Source organism: Trichosurus vulpecula, chromosome 4, assembly GCF_011100635.1.
Source record: "Trichosurus vulpecula isolate mTriVul1 chromosome 4, mTriVul1.pri, whole genome shotgun sequence".
Classification (NCBI taxonomy): Eukaryota; Metazoa; Chordata; class Mammalia; order Diprotodontia; family Phalangeridae; genus Trichosurus; species Trichosurus vulpecula.
Genome location: NC_050576.1, coordinates 162235172 through 162253679, shown reverse-complemented (window position 1 = coordinate 162253679; position 18508 = coordinate 162235172). Strand labels below are relative to the sequence as shown.

The 18508-nt window shown below is 47.0% G+C and overlaps 1 protein-coding gene across 2 annotated transcripts; it reads right to left on the bottom strand.

The window, feature by feature from the left end:
* Positions 1-11443: 11443 nt before the first annotated feature.
* Positions 11444-17394, bottom strand: FAM189B (family with sequence similarity 189 member B). 2 transcript variants are annotated; one of them, XM_036753532.1, is made up of 12 exons: positions 17090-17394; positions 16725-16781; positions 16356-16466; positions 16137-16256; positions 15760-15867; positions 15079-15248; positions 14856-14955; positions 14434-14503; positions 13263-13796; positions 12792-12860; positions 12435-12688; positions 11444-11986 (listed from the first exon to the last, which is right to left on the bottom strand). In XM_036753532.1, the coding sequence occupies exons 1-12, from the start codon at positions 17309-17311 to the stop codon at positions 11819-11821; spliced, it is 1983 nt and encodes a 660-aa protein (XP_036609427.1). In that variant the 5' UTR covers positions 17312-17394; the 3' UTR covers positions 11444-11818. The 2 variants fall into 2 exon arrangements, with proteins under 2 accessions (XP_036609427.1, XP_036609428.1); XM_036753533.1 differs by having other exon boundaries at positions 16356-16394.
* Positions 17395-18508: the final 1114 nt, after the last annotated feature.

Here is an 18508-nt window from a genome sequence, read left to right as displayed (position 1 = left end):
CTTGTACAAAATATGAAGGGGCATAATAAGAGAATCTTGGCTGAAGACACCACAACTTCAGGTTTTAACCTCGGCTGTGAAGCCAGCTAGCTGTGTGAACTTCAGCCAGGCAAGTTCCTTCTCTGGCCCCCATCTCCTTATCTGTAAATGGAGGAGGTGAGGCAAGATTAGGGGTTCTGACCCTTTTTTGTGTCATGGATGCCTTGGGCAGTCCTGTGGTTTGTTTGTTTGTTTGTTTGTTTTTGGAGGCAGTCAGGGTTAAGTGACTTGCCCAGGGTCACACAGCTAGTAAGCCTCTGAGGCCAAATTTGAACTCAGGTCCTCCTGACTTCAGGGCTGGTGCTCCATCCACTGTGTCACTTAGCTGCCCCAGAATCACGTTTTTAAATGCATAAAATAAAATACACAGTTTGACAAAGGAAACCAATTCTATTGAAATACAGCTATCAGGTTAGTGGCTGGGTGTGTTGTCAGATGTGATGTGTAGAGCTTTAATTAGCAATTATTTCCCTAGAGAAAAAAGTTGTAAAACTGGAGAAGTGTGGAAGATAGGCTGGCCATAGCTCCATTAAGGGTTGGGGGGGAAGGTGGGCCGTGAGGGAGGCATCATAGCACCCTGGAAAGTCCACGCTATATACAGAGTGTCCATAAAGTCCGTGTGCAATTTAAAATAGTTGTAACTTTGTAACTATATGTGATAGAAAGAATCTGTAAAAAGCAAAAGAAGGAAGAAACACCTAATTTTTTTTATTGTTCTTGTTAATTTTCAACATGTCCAGCATCATTACTAATACAAAGGTTAATTCAATTCTGTAGTTCGTGGAAAACATTTTCTTTTTTCTTTTTCTTTTTAGTTTGCAACATACGGTTCTACATAATTTTGAGTTCCAGATTTTCTTCCCTCCCTTCCCCCCTCCCTCCCCAAGATGGCATGGAATCCCATATAACTTCCATGTATAACTTTGCATTGAATTAATTTACACATTAGTCAAGTTGTGGAGAAGGAAAACATTTTCAAGCTGATTTTCAGTAATGCTAGCAATCACATCAGTTATCCTAGCTTGTCTGTCTTCTTTAGATTGAGATTTGGTTGAATAAACATTAGTTTTCACATGTCCCCATAAAAAGAAATCCAATGGAGTGAAATCTGGTGAACTTGGAGGCCAAGAAAATGGTAGACTTTGGACAGCAGTGGTAGATTTTAGTTCAGTCAACCAAAGAGCACAGTTTACTTTCTTTTCTAGTGAAGTCATGGGTCAACAGCAATCCTGAAAAATAAGTAATTTTTTTAACAGTTCTTTATTTTACCAGAACATAAATACAAAATAGAGAAAAGAAACAAAAACATATCATAACATATTGAAACAAATATAAAGTAAGAAAGAAAAAAAAGCATGTCGTGTGCATAGCAGAACATAGGAGAGGATTCAAAATATATAACAATAAATTTTCATTTCAAGAAAGCCTGTATGATTAATAATACACCTTGTGTTGAGAATTGTCCACCTTTTTTTTGCTTCCTTGTGTTTTCTTTTGTTCTCTGCTGTGCATTTTTTTACTTTGTTCTTTTTTCCCCTTCTCCCTCCCCCCAGAAGGTTACAAAATAATTTAGATATGTTTCTTGATATATACATAGACATACAGATATATATATACACTTATACGTATATACATGTGTATATAGGTATTTTCCCAAACATAATCTACTCCTGATCGTTGCTTTTTATGTTTGTACATATTTTTTGTTTCCTATCTTTCCTACCTCCTTCTACCTGCTATATCGCCTTCCTATTATTTGCCTAGCCCTCTCCTCCACCAACCACCCTGCCCTCCTTTTACTTGCCTTCCCCCCTCTAAGGATCCCTCTCCATCCTCCCATTCCCATTAATCTAAACTCCCTTTACCTATTCCCTCATTCTCCCCTCTAAAAATCCCTCCCTTGTCCTAATCCCTCCCTTGTCCTTTCCCCCCTCACTATACCCCTACCATTTTATTTCTTCTAAATTTAGAAGACTTTTATACCCTTCTAAATATATATGTATTATTCCCACTTAAACCCATTCCCAATGAAAGTCGGTTACCAGAACTACCAGCCCTCCTCCCCATCTAAATCCTCTGTATCCTTTCTTCTTTTTGCACCTCTTTTGTATAAAATAGTTACTGTTTTTAGTTGTTTCTAAATGGTTTTACTTTTTAAATTCATATCATAGTCAGGTTTATCCCCCTTTCTTATGAGTTTGACAACTATTAATAAGAATGTTAGACATACATTTTACATTTTATGTTATATAAAAGGTAAGCAATCTGTTCTTATGAATCCTTTATAGTCAGTCTTTAGCGTGTACCTTATGTTTCTCTTGGTTCTCGTATGTCAAATCTTCTATTAAGTTGAGGATTTTTTTTTAACAAAGTCTTGAAGTCTGAGGGTTTGTCAAACGTCCATTTTTTTCCATTCAATATAATACTGAAATTCAAAGGATATGGTATTTTCGGCCAGAGGCCCAGGTCTTTTGCTCTTCAATATATTGTGTTCCAAGACCTGCAGTCCTTTAATGTCTTTGCTGCCAGGTCTTGTGTAATTCTAATTGTGGTGCCAAAACAAGGAATTTTTAAGTTGAATTTCTAAAAATAAACATAAAATTTCTAAAGACAAAAATAAACTAGATACATCAAGCTTTCTAATCCTTGTTACAGATTCTTTCTATCACATACAGTTACAAAGTTACAACTATTTTAAATTGCACACAGACTTTGTGGATACCCTGAGTATGTGGACAGCACACTCAGTTGCCACTCGAACTGCCTTACCTGGCATATAGCCAGTACTTAATAAATACTTGTTGACTGACTGATATCCCTCATGCAGGCAGCATTTTAAACACATATTTGATATAGTCTGGCTTCTTATTTAGGTATATATCAAACAAAAGGTACCTTGGATTTATGGCTGTCTAGGTGGATACACTTTCTAGGTTGCACTCCTTACTCTCCCAGACTTTCTCTCCTATGCCCCCAGAAACCTCTCTGCCCAGGAGGTGCATTCCAGCCCTGGACTTCACACACTGGAAGTACCCTCTGACCTTGATCCTTCCATCCCTATCGGTGATTGCCTGATTCCTCTCAGAATCTCACTTTTAAGGAAGCTACCCTGGCTACCAATGTCTTTATTTCTTTCCAGGCTACAGTGACAGGTACACAGTAACCATGTAATAAATGTTTGTTAGGGCAGCTAGATGGTAGAATGAATGAAGCTCTGCCTGGGGTAAGGAGGACCTGAGTTCAAATGTGGCCCAAGACACTTACTAGTTGTGTAACCCTGGGAAGTCAAGTAACCCCACTGCTTCCCTTAAAAATAAATGTTTGCTGACTGAAGAGCCCAAGCATGAAAGATCTGGATTCCAGTTCTATGTTTGATACATACTGATTGTGTGTTTCCAGTCAAAGTACTCAGTGTTCTAGGTAACTTTCTTTCCAAAATAATGATTTATTTTTATTCTAAATTTAACATCTATCAAATAAAATAATTAATATGCACAGCAGAACAGAAAAAGAGATTTGGACACGAAAATGAATATCTTAATTATGTACAGTTTGCTTTTCTTTCAAAACAATAAATTTCAAAACTTTCAAACTTGTAGCTTTTAAAAATGTCTTCCTTGAATGTATTTTCTGGCCTTTCTTCTGTTTTCTTTTGTACACTTTAAAAAAAAAAGTTGCCTCAATTGCCTTCTTTTCTTTTTCTTTTTGCTCTCCTATTCCTATTTCGCCTCATCCTCCCATACCATCCCCAACTGGGAAAAAAATGAAACAAATCTAGGCAACTTTCTAAGACTTTAAGTTGCAGATATGCTGCAATATATATGCATTGGTAGAGGAGTTTCCTCATCCCTAAGTTCCCTATGCCAAGGACAACATAGATCCAATATTAGCTATTCTCTGATGAATCAAATATCTTTTTTATTGTAAATTAATTTTTTATTCTTGTTGTAAATTTTTATTGTAAAATATTTTTTAATTTACAGGGCTTTGTTTCACAATAAAATAATTGCTTGTTCCTGTTATTTACCTCTATATGGAGGTGACTTTGGGTTCTTGAGGATAAGCTAGCACCAAGGGAACAGGCTCTCGGGTGTTGTCCTAGGTTGGAAAGGCTTTGGTTATTGGCCTAGCGCAAGACTATGCTTTTGGAGAACCAGCTTACATTACTGTGGGGAGAAGTTTGGGCCCCAAATGATCCCATTTAATGCAACAAACATTTATTAAGCACCTGCTGCATACAAGTCACTGTGCTTAGGCTTGAGGGGGAGAGAACAACAGACAAAAAGGAAATACCATTATCCCTTCTATACCTCGACTTTCCCCATCTCAATTTCAATATATCGAGGGTTGGCATAAGTAATTAAATGGAAATTTTGGGGGAGTTTTCCAGAAGCCACAGATGACACAGAAAAAATTTAGAAACATAAGAAATGCATAAAATATATGTATAGTATTATATAATATCACCATATTTTATCTTTTTATACCATAATAATTCAAACTTGTTCTCTGGTAGGAAGGGAGGGCCAAAAAATTTTACATGTATTTTCCAGATGGGTGGGCACCAAGCCCCTAACACCCTTGCCTACCCACCCCCCACCCCCCAGATGTGGAAGGATAACAGTAGTCCCAGCTTTCAAGGAGCTAGAGGAAAGAAACATTCCAGGAACTTTATTTCTGCCTTTAGGATCACAGGCTATCAGACCTTAGATTATCTAGTCCACCTCCCTCCATTTATAGATGGGCAAAATGAGCCTTAGAAAGGTAAAATAATTTGACAAAAGTCACAAAGCTTGTTATTGGTAACTGTTGCCAAATCTACCTTGTTCTGTTGCAACATGCTTCTGTACACTTAAATGCTCAGGGCATCTGCCTGGTACGATGCTTCAGTGCCCGATACACAGTAGGTGCTTCATAAATGCTCTTTGGTGTTTGGTAATCTTTGAAGAAGAAGCTTTCTCTTCCCAAAAGCCCTCAGGGCTAATCATACTTCAAATAGCTCCTATTTCCAAATGGGTTGCTGCAGCTGTAACTCATTTCCAGGAGCTGAGTAGGAAAGAACAGTATTCTTGGAATCTAGAGACCTATGAACTCATTCCATACCAGTTACTAATTCCCTTCAAGGCTCATCTGTGTGAATTTAGACCAGTTTGCTCAATCTTCCTGGACCTCAGTATTCTCCAAGCTGTTTGACAAGATAATTTCTAAACATCCTTTCCAACTCTGATCATCTATGTGATTGTGTCATTGTGGAGCCTTCCTTCATGGACCAATTGACAGCTTTGGGATGAGGAGGAGTTGGATGAGGAGAAGGGTTGCTGAGTGGTCCATATTCGAAATTACACTGCCCTGGACCTAAGCCAATTGTTGGATTTAGGGAGGGTGGGGTTCTCTTCATGCATGCAGCTTCCTACCAGAAAGTGCATTGAGTGACATCAACATCAGGATATCAGTGTCAACCAGCCATGACCTCAAATTTCTCATCATGTGTGCTCCTTAGAGGCTGTTTTGGGAATGAGGGTAAGGATACCATTTAGCACTCAATTTTCCTCCAGAACCTGTTCATGCCTTCTTCTGGTGCTATGGTTTTAGCAGCTGAGAGAATATCAGAACTGAAAGAAGGTACCTCTATAGAATCTAGGACAGTGATCTGGACCCCTTCCTCTTCCTCTCCCTCCCTTCTGTTTGTAAGACCAACGTATATGTAGGTAGGAGGGAACTTCTTGGGGATGAGAACTCTGTTCTCCCCAATTTTTGTGATGCACCCGTCAAACCACATCTTTAATTCTTTAATTCTTTTAAGCTGGGTTATTTTGCCAATGTTTCCCATATGTGATGACAAGGTCCACTTTTAGCATTGTAACCTCTATATGTAGTTTTTTGGTTCACCTGTTCAATAAAGCTGGTGACTTGGATGGAGTGATGGCTTCATGGCAACCTTTCTAGATGTATGTTCCCCAGAAGCAGCCATTTTAGCTGGAGATGAGTTCCCTCATTCTTTTTTTTTTTTTGGAGGGGTGGAAGGCAGGGCAATTGGGGTTAAATGACTTGCCCAAGGTCACACAACTAGTAAGTGTGTCAGGTGTCTGAAGCCGGATTTGAACTCAGGTCTTCCTGACTCCATTGCCAGTGCTGTACTCACTGTGCCACTAGCTGCCCCCCTCATTCATTCTTTTTAAAAATATGTATTTCTTTTGTAAACTGTTTTTCAATTACATGTAAAAAATTTTTAAAAATATGTATTTCTTTTGTAAACTATTTTCCAATTACATGTAAAAAATTTTTAACATTCACTTTTTAAAACTTTGAGTTCCAAATTCTCTTTCTCCCTCCATCCCCTTTGAAAAGGCAAGTAATATGAAATGAATTATATGTGTGAAGTCACGCAAACCATATTTCCTATTAACTATGTTACAAAAAACCACACACAACAAGAAAAAGAAAGAAAGAAAGAAAGAAAGAAAGAAAGAAAGAAAGAAAGAAAGAAAGAAAGAAAGAAAGAAAGAAAGAAAAAAGCGTGCTTCCATCTTGACTCAAAGTTCATCAGTTTTCTCTCTGGAGGTGGAGAGTATTAGCGTTTTTCATCATCCCTTATTCATTCTCGTACTTGAGGATGACGCTCCTGGAGACAGAGAGTGTATATGGGCTCCGTCATTGTGTCTGCAAAGAGGGCATTGGTCTTGGAGTCAGAAGTGATGACTTCATCCTTCAGCTCTGATAATCACCAGCTTTGTAGCCCGGTGCATCACATCTCATCTGTGCATCTGGATTTCCTCATCTGTAAATGACAATCTACTGAAGTATATTTACTTCTATTTCTTTCTTTTTATTGCTTTTGGGGGTGGGAGGGGAAGAAGATGGCTAATACAGAAACTTGTTTTGCGTAACTATACATATTTGTAATGGGTTGTCTTTTCCTTCTCCATGGGTGGAGGAGGAGGCGGGAGGAGGGAGAGAATTTGGAACTGATAAAAAAGATAGAATTAAAAAGTAATAGTCTGCATTGTCTACCCCAAGGGTGAGGAACCAAAGCCTCAAGGCTACATGTGGCCTTCTAGGTCCTCGGGTATGGCCTTTTGACTGAGTCCAAGTTTTACAGAACAAATCCTTGTATTAAGGGGATTTATTCTGTAAAGTTTGGATTCGGTCAAAGGACTGCACTTGAAGACCTAGAGGGCCACATGTGGATTTGAGGCTTAAGGTTCCCCACCCCTGATCTGCCCTATAAATTTCTTCTCAGGATGAGTCTTTGTAAACCTTAAAGTTGTATTTGAAGGTGGTTTCTATTAGAAAGAGCACTAGGCTGGTATCAGGAGACTTCAGTTCATGACTCATTGCCATGTCAACATTTCAACACTTGGGCAAGTCATAGAATCATAGATTTAGAGTAGGAAGGTGCCTTCCAGGTCATCCAGTTCAGCCTTTCCTTACCGAGGAGGAAGCCAAGGTCTAGTGTAATGAAGTGATTTGCATAAGCCCTCATAGAGTCATATTCTGCTCTTATCTTTAGAGGAGGGCAGCCAGGATGGGGAAGAATGGAGAACGGCCTGGTGCTCATGATATAGGAGGATCGGTAGAAGGAATCGGACTTGGAGAAATATGAGAACCGTGTTTGAATCTTTAAAGTGTTGTCACATGCAAGAGAGATTAGATTTGTTCTGTTTGGTCCTAGAGGCAGACCTAGGAGCAGTGGGTGGAATTTGCAAAGAAACTAGCTTAGACTCAATAGCAGGAAAACTCGGTAACAACTAGAGTTGTCCAAAAGTGGACTTGGTTTGGTTGATTTTTTTTTTTGAGACAATTGGGGTTAAGTGACTTGCCTAGGGTCACACAGCTAGTCAGTGTCTGAGGCAGAATTTGAACTCAGGTCTTCCTGACTCAAAGTCCAGCACTCTATTCACTGTGCTACCTAGCTGGCTATTTATATCCTCCTGCCTCTTCTATTTGTATTATGTGTCATGGGGAACATCACTAAGATATGGTCCCTGGGCTCTGAAGGAGCTTATAGTCAAATTAGGGAGCTGGGATACATAAATGAAAAGAAAAATAATACAAGGAAGCTGTCAAAATGCTACTTAAATGTGTCACTGAGGCCTCCCTGGTTTATCACCTTACTCTGATCATTCAAACTTAGTTACAGCCTAATTACTTTGTATTTGTTCATGGGCAGCCTTGTTCTCTGGGTGGTGGCTTCGTGATGTCATGTATCCACCCAACTTGACTAAAAGAACAGGAACAGAGTAGTGGGTAGGGTATAAGACCTAGCCCAAATGTTTATCGTTGTTCAGTCATTTTAGTTGCGTCTGACTTCGGGATGATCTTTGGGGTTTTCTTGGCAGAGATCCTGGAGTGGTTTGCTATTTCCTTCTCCAGATCATTTTGCAGATGAGGAAGCTAAGGCATACAGGGTTAAGTGACTTGCGCAGGGTGCCACACAGCTACCAAAAGCCTGAGGCTGGATTTGAACTCAGGTCTTCCTGATTTCAGGCCCAGTGCTCTACCCACTACACCACCTAGCTGCCCTAGCTCAAATAGTAGCCTTTCTATAAAGTCTCTAACATTAGCCTCATCCCACACATATGCATATGTGATTTCCCTTCATTTGCTTCCTAGCCACCCTTACACCATGCCCCCTTCATCCTGGTCATCATTGCCATCTTCACTCCACCCCACTCCCAGCCTTGAGCTCTGTCTCTAGAACCCCTGGTTTTGAGAGATGAGTCTTTACCTTATTTTGCCTGGAACCTGGGAGCCACAATGTCCTGTCTCTACACCGGGTACTTCCCACAAACCCCACTCCCACTTTCCATGTTGTTCCCTCCCATGGGCAAGGATTGCTGGCTGGCACCCGTGTCCACAGTGCCTGGCACATAGAAAGGGCTTAATAAAAGTTCTTTTTATAGAGGATGTGCCAAGAAACTTTCTCTACCAATACAGATGCACATGGGTTCTTCATTTTATAGTCTTAGAGAGTTACCTGGCCCATTAAACTGGGAAGTAACTTGCCCACAGTCAAAACCAATGGCTCAAGACTCAAACCCAAATCTTGCTCACCCTGAGGGCAACCCTATCTATTGGGTCAGAGTGCCTCTCACCCAAGAGGCAGTTCATGGAAGTCTTCCAGTCTTTCTGACTGCATGGCCAGCCTTCTATCCAATCGCCTTGCTCTCTCTCCTCCTGGACATATCTGGTAAGTAGGTAATAAATGTTTCATAAGTAAAAGAACCATTTCTTCTCAGAGGCTGCACGGGGTAAATAACTCGGGGTAAATAAGTGATTGTTTATGGCCCCAGGTTCTAGTCCTGACTCAGGCGGTATTTGACTATATGAACTCAGTCAAGTCATTTAGTAACAACTAACATTTCTGAATTCCTGGGCATTTGGTTTTCTTATCTGAAAAATGAAAAATGTGGGAGTGGGGGTGGAGTAGATGACCTTAAACTCTCTTCGTGCGCTCTAGTTCTACTTCCTTTAAAATCCCAAGGCACCTAGTAGTTTTGGGCATTGGTCAATCACTGACCGAAACGATAAGTGTGACCGACCACACCCAGCTAACAGCACCAGCTGCAGCATCTCGGAAGCGCAGCTGTTTCTTCCCACCTGTGCTAAAACAAAACAAAACAAAACAAAAAGACCCGAAACAAAACTGTGTTCCTCTGGTCTGTGATGGCTTCAGCAACAGCTGAATGGAGAGGAAGGACGTGGCTGGCCACAGTGTGCATATGTCCAACTTTGCACCTCTGAAAGTGGTCATTAGTCAGAGAAACTCCACTTCTGAGAGCCTGGTTGCAGAACCAGGCGATCAGGGAGAGAGCAAAGGGATCCCAGCGGTATCACAAAAGAAATCTGCTCCACTCTTCCACCCCATCCCCACCCCCACTCCGGCTCAAGGCTGGATCCCAGAAGGTCAAGCCTGGAATCGACTTTAGTAACTTGGAATCTGTGCAAATCATTTACATTCCAGAGGATAGAGAGAGGGAAAGTGTATTGTCCAAGGTGAGCGGAGAGGAAAATCGTCCCCTGCCTCCCAATCCAAAGCCCTACGTCACACAGCCTCCCAAACCAAAAAATAAAATTCTGGGTTCTCAAAAGCGGAGGAAAACTTTATGAATCAAACACTCCACCGACAGCAGCTGAACCCAGACACTGCCCATAACAAAGCAGCAGCCCCACCAGGAGGGAGAAGGAAGGAAAACTCCTTTACAACACAAGAGAGTCTGACAAAGAAGGAGATGGGGTCCGCCCCGGCCTCTGACGGACAATCTACCCGAGAAACAAAGAGGCCGAAGACTGGACCAGGCGAAGTTCCCCGACTGAGAGGTGGGGGAAGGCCCCTGGGGAGGGGAAAACGGATGAAAAGGAGGGGAAGAAGGCTCTTTTACTTCCTCATTGGTCGTCTTGGATGACAGACAGATCTTGCTGGCCAGCTTCAGCCAGAGTGGCCTGTTGGGGCGCACGCGTATTCACATACCCACACCCTGGAGAGAATTCAGGAGTCCAGGGAGAGAGTTGAGCATGCTCCTGGTCTCTACTTCTCCCAGTTCCCCATGATCGCTGCAAGAACCCTGGAGAGCATTTATTAAGTTTTAGCTTTATTTTACAGGCGCGAAAACTCATATTCTCTCTCTGTCTCATCACAGCGATGCAGGTCCCCCACTAAATCCAGTTCGCTCCACTAGCCCCATTGTTTGTACCTCTGAAAGGGAAACAGGAAAACCGTATGTACCCAACTGAGAGGAGCGCTGCCTTTTCTCCTGTGAAAAAATCAATACCCTGAGCCTTTCCCGTCCATCTTTCCCATCCTGTGTTTGGAAATGTCTAATTCCTAGACTGTAGCCTGCTGAGCCTTTTTCCCACCTCCGCAGTCCTCCCTGTTCTCCTGAGACTCATAGCAACTGGGTTATTATGATCTTGAGTTATTCACGATGCCACAGAGAAGGCTGTTCCCAGCCCAAAGATGCGCCCTCCCACCGGACCCTGCCTCTGAGGACACCCTCTCAGGCACCTCGGCCAGCTTTCCAGGGTTTGGAGTTAGGAAGGCATATGTTCCAATCCAGCCTCAAGCACAACTTCCCAGCTGTAAAATGGAGATGATAATAATATTTGCACCTACCCAGGGTTGTTGTGAGGATAAAATATATTTGTAAAGAAAACGCAATAAAAATGCTATCATTATTGTGGGTATTCCACGTCCAGAAGGCAGTATCCTTAAGTCTCTTCTTCCAACCTGGGTCTGTGGCAGCCCGCTTGTTTCTCCTAAAACACTACTCCTGGACTTTGAATCAAAGAGGGGGCACCTTGCCTCTGCTCTTTATACCTAGCTCTACCAGTTACAAACTGAGTCTGTGAGAAGGAGAGACACAGTACTCAAAACCAGTCTTGGGGGAGGAGAGGAATTTATTGGTTCTTCCTCCATCCAACACACGCACATCGTGTATCAGCTGTAAGCGGGCACAGCCCCAGGCAGCCTCCCCCCAACGGCCCTGTAGCCCCATGCAATGCATGAGCAAAGCTCTCCTGGGTGGAGAGGAAGGGAAAGGATGAGCAGCAAGGAATGTTCCCCCCCACCCCACCCAGAGCCAGGAAGGAGAGGGACACTGGTCAAGGGGTATTCAGCAGATTTTTTTCTTGCCAACTGGAGCAAGGAGGTGGTGATGGAAGCTGGTCCAGTGTCAGCCAGTAGCTTGTAGCCCCAGTATTCACCTGGGCCTACATGGGTGTCAGGCTGGCACAGAACCCAGTTCAGAGCCAGGTGGTAGAGAGGGGGTGGTGTTAGGGCTCAGAGCCCGCTTTCTTGGCTGCCCCCATTGACACTGTGAGGGCGGGTAGCTCTTTCTAGCCTACGACCAGACAGAAGGCGGCGAAGGGATGAACCAGAACTGAGGTCTCCACAGCTTCGGAGGTGGAGGCTTTCACGTCCAGGCCGGCCCCAAGGGCTTCGTTGTACCTAAAAAGGGACAAGGAGGTTGGAGGATGGAATCAGACTATACAACAGTCCTGGACTGTGAAGTCAGCTCTGTGTTCTTTTAGAGGAGCAAGCTTAAGACAATGGTCTGATGGCACACAGGTTGGCATGGCTCTGTCCCTGGTATACTCAAAAGAACCAAGCCACATCTTAGTGTCTCAGAAGGCACTATGAGATCAAGTGTGAAAAGAGTAAGTACTCAGCACAGTGCCTGATACACAGGAGGTGTTTAATAAGTGCTTATTGATTGATTGATTAGAAGGTCCAAGGGGCTTGGCTTCAAAAGTTCCAGGATGCAAAGCCAGGAACAAGACATATAACAGAGCCATGGTCCCAGATAGTCAGGATGGAGTATGTGGGTAGGTGGACAGACCAGGGCCAGGTTGGCAGACGGTGATTTTTTGCTAGATGAACTCCTCCTTATTCCTACCTGCTTATGACCATGGACACCATGTCCATTGGACTCTTGTACCCTCCTGGACATCTGGAGGAAACGAGTTACTAAGCCACGACCAGGCCAGCTGCCCTTTAAATCCCCCAGAGAGTGGGCAGGTGCAGGCCCAGAAGGCAGGGGCACCTTTCGCCAGGTGGGAACTGGACGCCGCTTCTCAGCTGAGCGGGCACGCAGCAACTTGGGGGAAGGGCAAGGGGCAAGGCGGAAGAGGCAGGCTTCAGAGCAGAGCCCTGCAAAACAAGGAGGAGGATGAAGGACAGACAGTGGTCACCCCACCAGCGATGAGTACACTCTCCCTACCATGCCCACCCAGAGCCCAACTTGTGTCTTTACCTGTGTCTGCAGAGGAGAGAGAAGCAGCTTCCTCCTCAAGCACTTTGGTATAAAGGTCCCTGAAATCAGCTAGACCGGGGGAGAAGTAGAGAATTTAAGTTCTGACAGGGAATTCTCCCTATGACTGGCTACCAATGCCATTCACTCAGGTTTCCTGATCCTCTTGCCCATGTGGTATTCAGCCTCCATCATTCACAGCACTGGTACCTTCCCAGGGTCACCTTCTGCCTCCCCCTCACCTAGAAAAGACTTCCTCAATCAAAGTTCCTATGTGTACTTACATAGACACTATAACCTGGTCCTTACATGGAGAACCCTCCCCTGATGCTAATCTCACTTCTCTTAGTTATACATTCGCTCCATCCTGTATTTCCTTAAAACACCAAAACCAACCCTCTCCTGACACTTTGGCCTCAACCCTCCTCTGTTCCACTCAAGTCTGCCCCAATTTCCACCCACGAGATGCCTCACCAGTCTCGCTGGAGGTGGTGATGCCTGGGTCACTATGGGATCGAAGCAGCAGGGCAGGAGCCGACTGAGGAGGCCGGTGCCCAGGGGGGGTAAGGGAGCCTGAGCTGTCACTGAATCGGCGGGCAGGTGGCCGAGCCGGAGGCGCCTCTCCTCGACCACCTCCCCGAGGTCCCCGACGACGGATTTCTGGAAAGCATGGCCCAGCCCAGGGTGGCCAGCCTTCTAACCGGTGGCAACTTCGGGCTGCAGTGGGGGCACCCAGTGTGGGTGGGGCTTCTGGGGCAGAGCAGGAGTAGGATCGGGCAGCTCGGGGTGGTCTTGGGGGCAGGGGACTATCCTCAAAGGGGCCCCGGAGCCCACAGTCCAGGCTGAGGCAGTAGCCAGCCCGGCTACGCTGGATGGATCGGAAGAGGACGTAGTCCACAGAACGCACAGAACCTTGCAGCTCCAGCAGGCACGAGTCCTCGGATGGGCTAGAGCCGCCGGGGAGGTCTCCAATGGCCGACAGCACCAGGGACCCACTGTCCATGGACACTGTGGGCACCAGGCACCCAGGGGTGACACCGGGCACAGGAGCCACTCAGCCCTGTGGTCCCAGCCTCAGGACTTCTCCCTGCCTCCCATAATCATTAGGATCAAAGTATCCTAGCCCTGGGACCCTATTTTCACATACCCCACCCCTTCACCCTCCTGAACAATGGTGCCAAACTGAAATAGAAATGGGGGGTCGCTAAACCATATGTAAGGATCTTTATGGGCTGCATGATGACTTGATTTTTAAAATGTAATCTTATCTATATTTTACTGTATTTTTCATTGATTTTGTTAAATATCTCCCAAATGCATTTTAATCTGGTTCAGCCACATTCTGCAGTGTTATGGGCCACATTCAGGCCAAGGTATTTGACACTCTGCTCCGGAAGAAATACCCACAGATTCCTCAATCCCTGTCTTTCCTCTGGTCCCACGACTCCTAGGGTGGCTTCTTTCTCCAGCCCTGACCTCATGCCTGGCAGCTAAAATTCTGATTCTATGATTCTAACATTTTGCATCCTAAGGTCACTGACTCAAGCTTCACTCCCTAGCCTCCCACCCCTTAGGAGATAGCTTCAAAAACACCCATGTGGGGAGATGCTGCCTCTTGTGAGATACCCCAAAGCCATCCTCTCACCATCCACAATGGAAGCCACTCGATCACAGATACAGGAACTATCATGGAGCTGGGGGTCAAATAGTGTGGCCTGTGGGGAGGTAGAGGTATCAGGGGCTCGCTCCTCCTTTCATCCATCCACCAACTATTCATGGTGAAGTGGAAAGAGCTCTAGATTTGGAGGCAAAAGGTCGAGGTTCTAGTCCCAGCTTCTCTACTGACTAGATGTATGATTTTGGGCAGTGACCTTCCCGAGCTTCAGTTTGCTTAGAATGGGATGATAATAACACCCTGCCCTGCCTTCTGAGGTGGCTGTGAGGTTGAAATGGTGAACTACAAAGCACTATGGCGAATTTATTGTCACTATTACCACTCTGGCCCCAAGCCCCAGCCCTGCCCTGCCCTCCACCCTCGGCTCTGACCAAACCCCATCCATGATTCACCTGGCTATCTCCTCGGAGTCCCATGACAGCTTCATAGGATGGGGGGCAATCAGTGGGGTACAGGGGCACTGGGCTGTCCATGGATCCGTTATAGGTGATGCTGAGAGAATGTGGGATAATGTCAGCCTAGAATCACCCTCTCAAGTCCTTCCACAATTTTCTCCTCTTCCTCCCTCTCTCCCTTTCCCCTTCCAGGTGATCCTTGCCCCCAGCCCCTACCCACCTCTGGGCGTCAGTCTCTGAACTGCAGGTATACTCTGGGGGATAATACGGAGGTGGGGGCACCGGGGGCACAAATTCTTCCAGGTCCAGCATGGTGTGGAGCAGAGGAGCTGGGGGAGACACACAGCCCAAGGGCCCCAGAGTACCTGAGGCGGAGTGCTCAGGAGCCAGCTGGGAAGGGGAAAAGAACACGGTCATGCAGGGTCCCAATCCCTGCCCCCTCTTTCTCTTGGCCCTTTCCTCCTATCCATACCACCCCAACCTCTCTCCTTTTGTTCTCAACCTCTGGAACCTATTTAGATCAAACGAAATAATGTGTGTAAAGCAATTTGCAAATGTTAAAGTACTTTATAAATCTTATTTATTATTGTTGCTGTTACAATTAGCCCCACATGCTAACTCCTCTTCCCTCTTGACCCCCCAACTCTCCAGAACATGCCTCCTTTAGGTGAACACCACCCCATGCCCAAATTTCACTGTCTTAGCCATGTCTTCTATGCACATAGCCTCAATCTACCTGTTCTTCCTGACCTTCTACACCCTCCCCCGCTACCAGCACCAAACACACACTCCTGGCCTCTGACATCTCCCTCCTTGTCCTGGTCCTGCCTCCCACAAACAGCCCTCCCCACTCCACGGAATTCCCTCTGCTCTTCCTTTGCCCCGGTCCCCATCTTCTCACTGTATGCACAAGGTCGAGAGAGAAGATCTGGATGCAGCAAACGATGGCAGAGAGGGCACAGACGATGGCGGCACAGACGGTAAGGCCGCAGACACTGAAGAGAAGGTTCTGAAGAAATGGAGGAGGAAGGTGGGAGTGGGTGCCCAGGAAGGGCAGGGTGGGCGTGTGGGGGCAAGGCTGGAGTTCGATCAAACAGCACCTAGGCCCAGCTCCTACTTTGTTCTCTGAGCATGGGAGTGGTGCATCTGAGGAGAGGGGGCCGCATCCCTGTATGTGCCCATTTGAGAACAGAGAAGACAGGTGGGCACAGGGCCTGAGAGAATGGTACAGGGATGGGGCAGGGAGGGAGGCGTTCTCTCTCTGCAAGGGAAGCTCACCTTGAGAGCCCCTAGAGCATCAGCACAAGTTGTGCTGAGGGATATTTTCAGCTCCTGGCCGGAGTCCCTGCACGGTCTAGGCAAGTGAAAAGAGGGGCAGCAGACGCACACCTTTCCTTCCTGGGTTGGGGGGCAAAATTGGAGAGGGCTGAGTTAGAGGCAAAACCAGGTATCCAGCCCCCTGGACATTCCCGGTCTTTCCTTTTCTCCTCATCTTACCATTGAGCACTCTTGGAAATCCCGTGCCAACTGAGCATTCTTACAGGAAAGGACAGAGCCAGCCAGGCTGAGCATGACACACAGTACGGAGAGCAGGGAGAAAAAGGAGATCTAGGGGGCACGGAGGACACTGGGCTGAGAGCAGGGGCTAGAACCACAGGTGTTCCCAGGAGTTTACCTCCCTGTGGGTACCTCTGATCTAGATTATTCTCCACTCTTGATGGTTACCAGACAGTACATCCCACCCACCAGGCACCATGGAGGTTATTTCTTCTCTTAGAGGACACGAGTGGGCAATTCCCCCCATTGGGCATCACAGAATCCTGAGTATAAGTTGGTATGAGTGGGCACTGCTCCCCTTGTACTTACCACCAGAGTGAATGGTCTCTTCCATGATACGATGCCAACTACCCCTGAGAATGCCAGCTGGAGACAGTGGGCACAGGCTCAGGCTCAATCTGGTATGAGCGGGGCATTTCCAACCCCTTCCCCCCGCCTCCCCCTTCCTTCAATGCTGACCCAGCCAGAGACACAGACAGAAGGATCTTAGGCCTGGAGAGTTATAGGTCAACAGGGGTACCAGGGTGCCCCCTTCTCCAGTTGTCAGGCAATGCCATCAAATGGGAAAAGGTAGAACGAGGGAAGGAGGACATTAGGGATCTGGATTCTAAGCTGGGGGAGGGGACGGTGGGGAAAAAACAACAAAGGACTTCTCTTTATCCCTCAGTACTCACCGAGAAGCCAGCCCATGATGGGTAGGACCTCTTTATGTTTTCAGTGGAGGTGACTGAAGAAGCCACCATGCTGAAGGTGACCACCAGGACACCTAGTATCACCTGGGCCAGCCCCAGGGTGAGCAGAGCTTGGAGCCAAGGCCGGTGGAGTCGGAGATGGGTGAGGCCTCTGGTACTCGGCCGGCTGGTCAGTGAATGGCTTGAATCACTGGGTGAGGGCATTGTGCCCACCCCCCGTAGAGCCTGCCTCTATTGCAGTCCCCCCTGGTACCTGAGGGCATCTCAATTAAACCCAAGGGCCACTCCCTTCTTCTCTCCACTTGCCCCCACCCCCCACCCCTTAGCCACGGGAACCCCCCCCTGCCTGGGTCCCAGGGTGCATGGCCCAAATGTTCCAGCTGGAGGGAAGTCAGAGGGCACTTGAAGAGATTGGGGTGGGGTGGGGGGAATCTGCTTGTCCCCCAGGGACGGAGGTCACGTGGGGGCAGCAGGAGGCTCTCTCCCCACAGCAGGCAGGGGGTGGGCACAGTGCCCGGGGGCAGCTCGGAGGAAAGGGGGGCACCGGTTCATTTCATCGCCCTAGGGATGGGGGGTGGGGGAGGGGAGCAGGGAGGGGCCAGGTTCCCCCAGGGAGGTTGGAGGGTAGGCTCTAGGATGCTAGAAAAGTGTCAACAGGGACAGCGAACAGGGTGCAGAAAAGAGTCTGGGGGAATGGGGTGGGGATAGAGACGTGGGGAGGGTGGGGAGGGAGGGGTTGGGATAAGACTGGAGGTGCAGCTGCGTGCTGGAAGATGCCTGCAGGCGGGGGAGGGTGGTCGGACAGGTGGGGTCTCGAAGCCTTAGAGGTCCGGGGCTTCTGGCGGGGCTGGCTCCGCTGCAGTGCCGTGTTCCCGGTCGGCCAGCCCAGCTCGGCTCCCCGGGATCCTGGCTGCAGCAGGTCCAAGCGGGAGGAAATGGGGTTGGGGGGGGATGGGGGATGGAGAGGAGGGGCGGGGTGAAGAGGGCTAGCGCTGAGCAGTCTGGGAGCTGTAGTCGGGTCCTGGAACCACTAAGGTGGGGAGGAGGGGGCGGAGCTGGCTCGGCGCCCTCCCCATCCCCTCCCCCCTTCATTCTGGTTCTCTGGGGCCCATCCCAGCCAGAGCCATTCAAGCCAGACCTCCCACTTATCATGCCATTTATCTTCGGAGCCCATCCTGCCCCACCCTACTCCTGCCCTCCCCCAGGGAAAGAGCTGGTTCTGGGCAGCTGTGGCTTCTCCCAGCCGGCTAATGGAAGGTGGAGGGTGGGGAGGGCCCTCCCAGCCGCAAGGCTTTTATGCACCCATCCTGGGCCTGGCCCTAGCCTCTTGGCCTTAAACCCCATTTTTCCAGGTTCCTAGTCCTCATCCTCAGACCCCTTCCTTCCCCACGTCCCCACAAA

What these genes read in the sequence shown, in the direction of transcription:
- FAM189B (XM_036753532.1), bottom strand. Translation starts at nt 17,311, where the DNA reads ATGCCCTCACCCAGTGATTCAAGCCATTCACTGACCAGCCGGCCGAGT. An exon ending in AGTGGCTTCCATTGTGGATG is followed by an intron (nt 13,797 to 14,433) that starts GTGAGAGGATGG and finishes TGGTGCCCACAG; the next exon opens with TGTCCATGGACAGTGGGTCC. An exon ending in CACCACCTCCAGCGAGACTG is followed by an intron (nt 12,861 to 13,262) that starts GTGAGGCATCTC and finishes CCCCCGGTCTAG; the next exon opens with CTGATTTCAGGGACCTTTAT.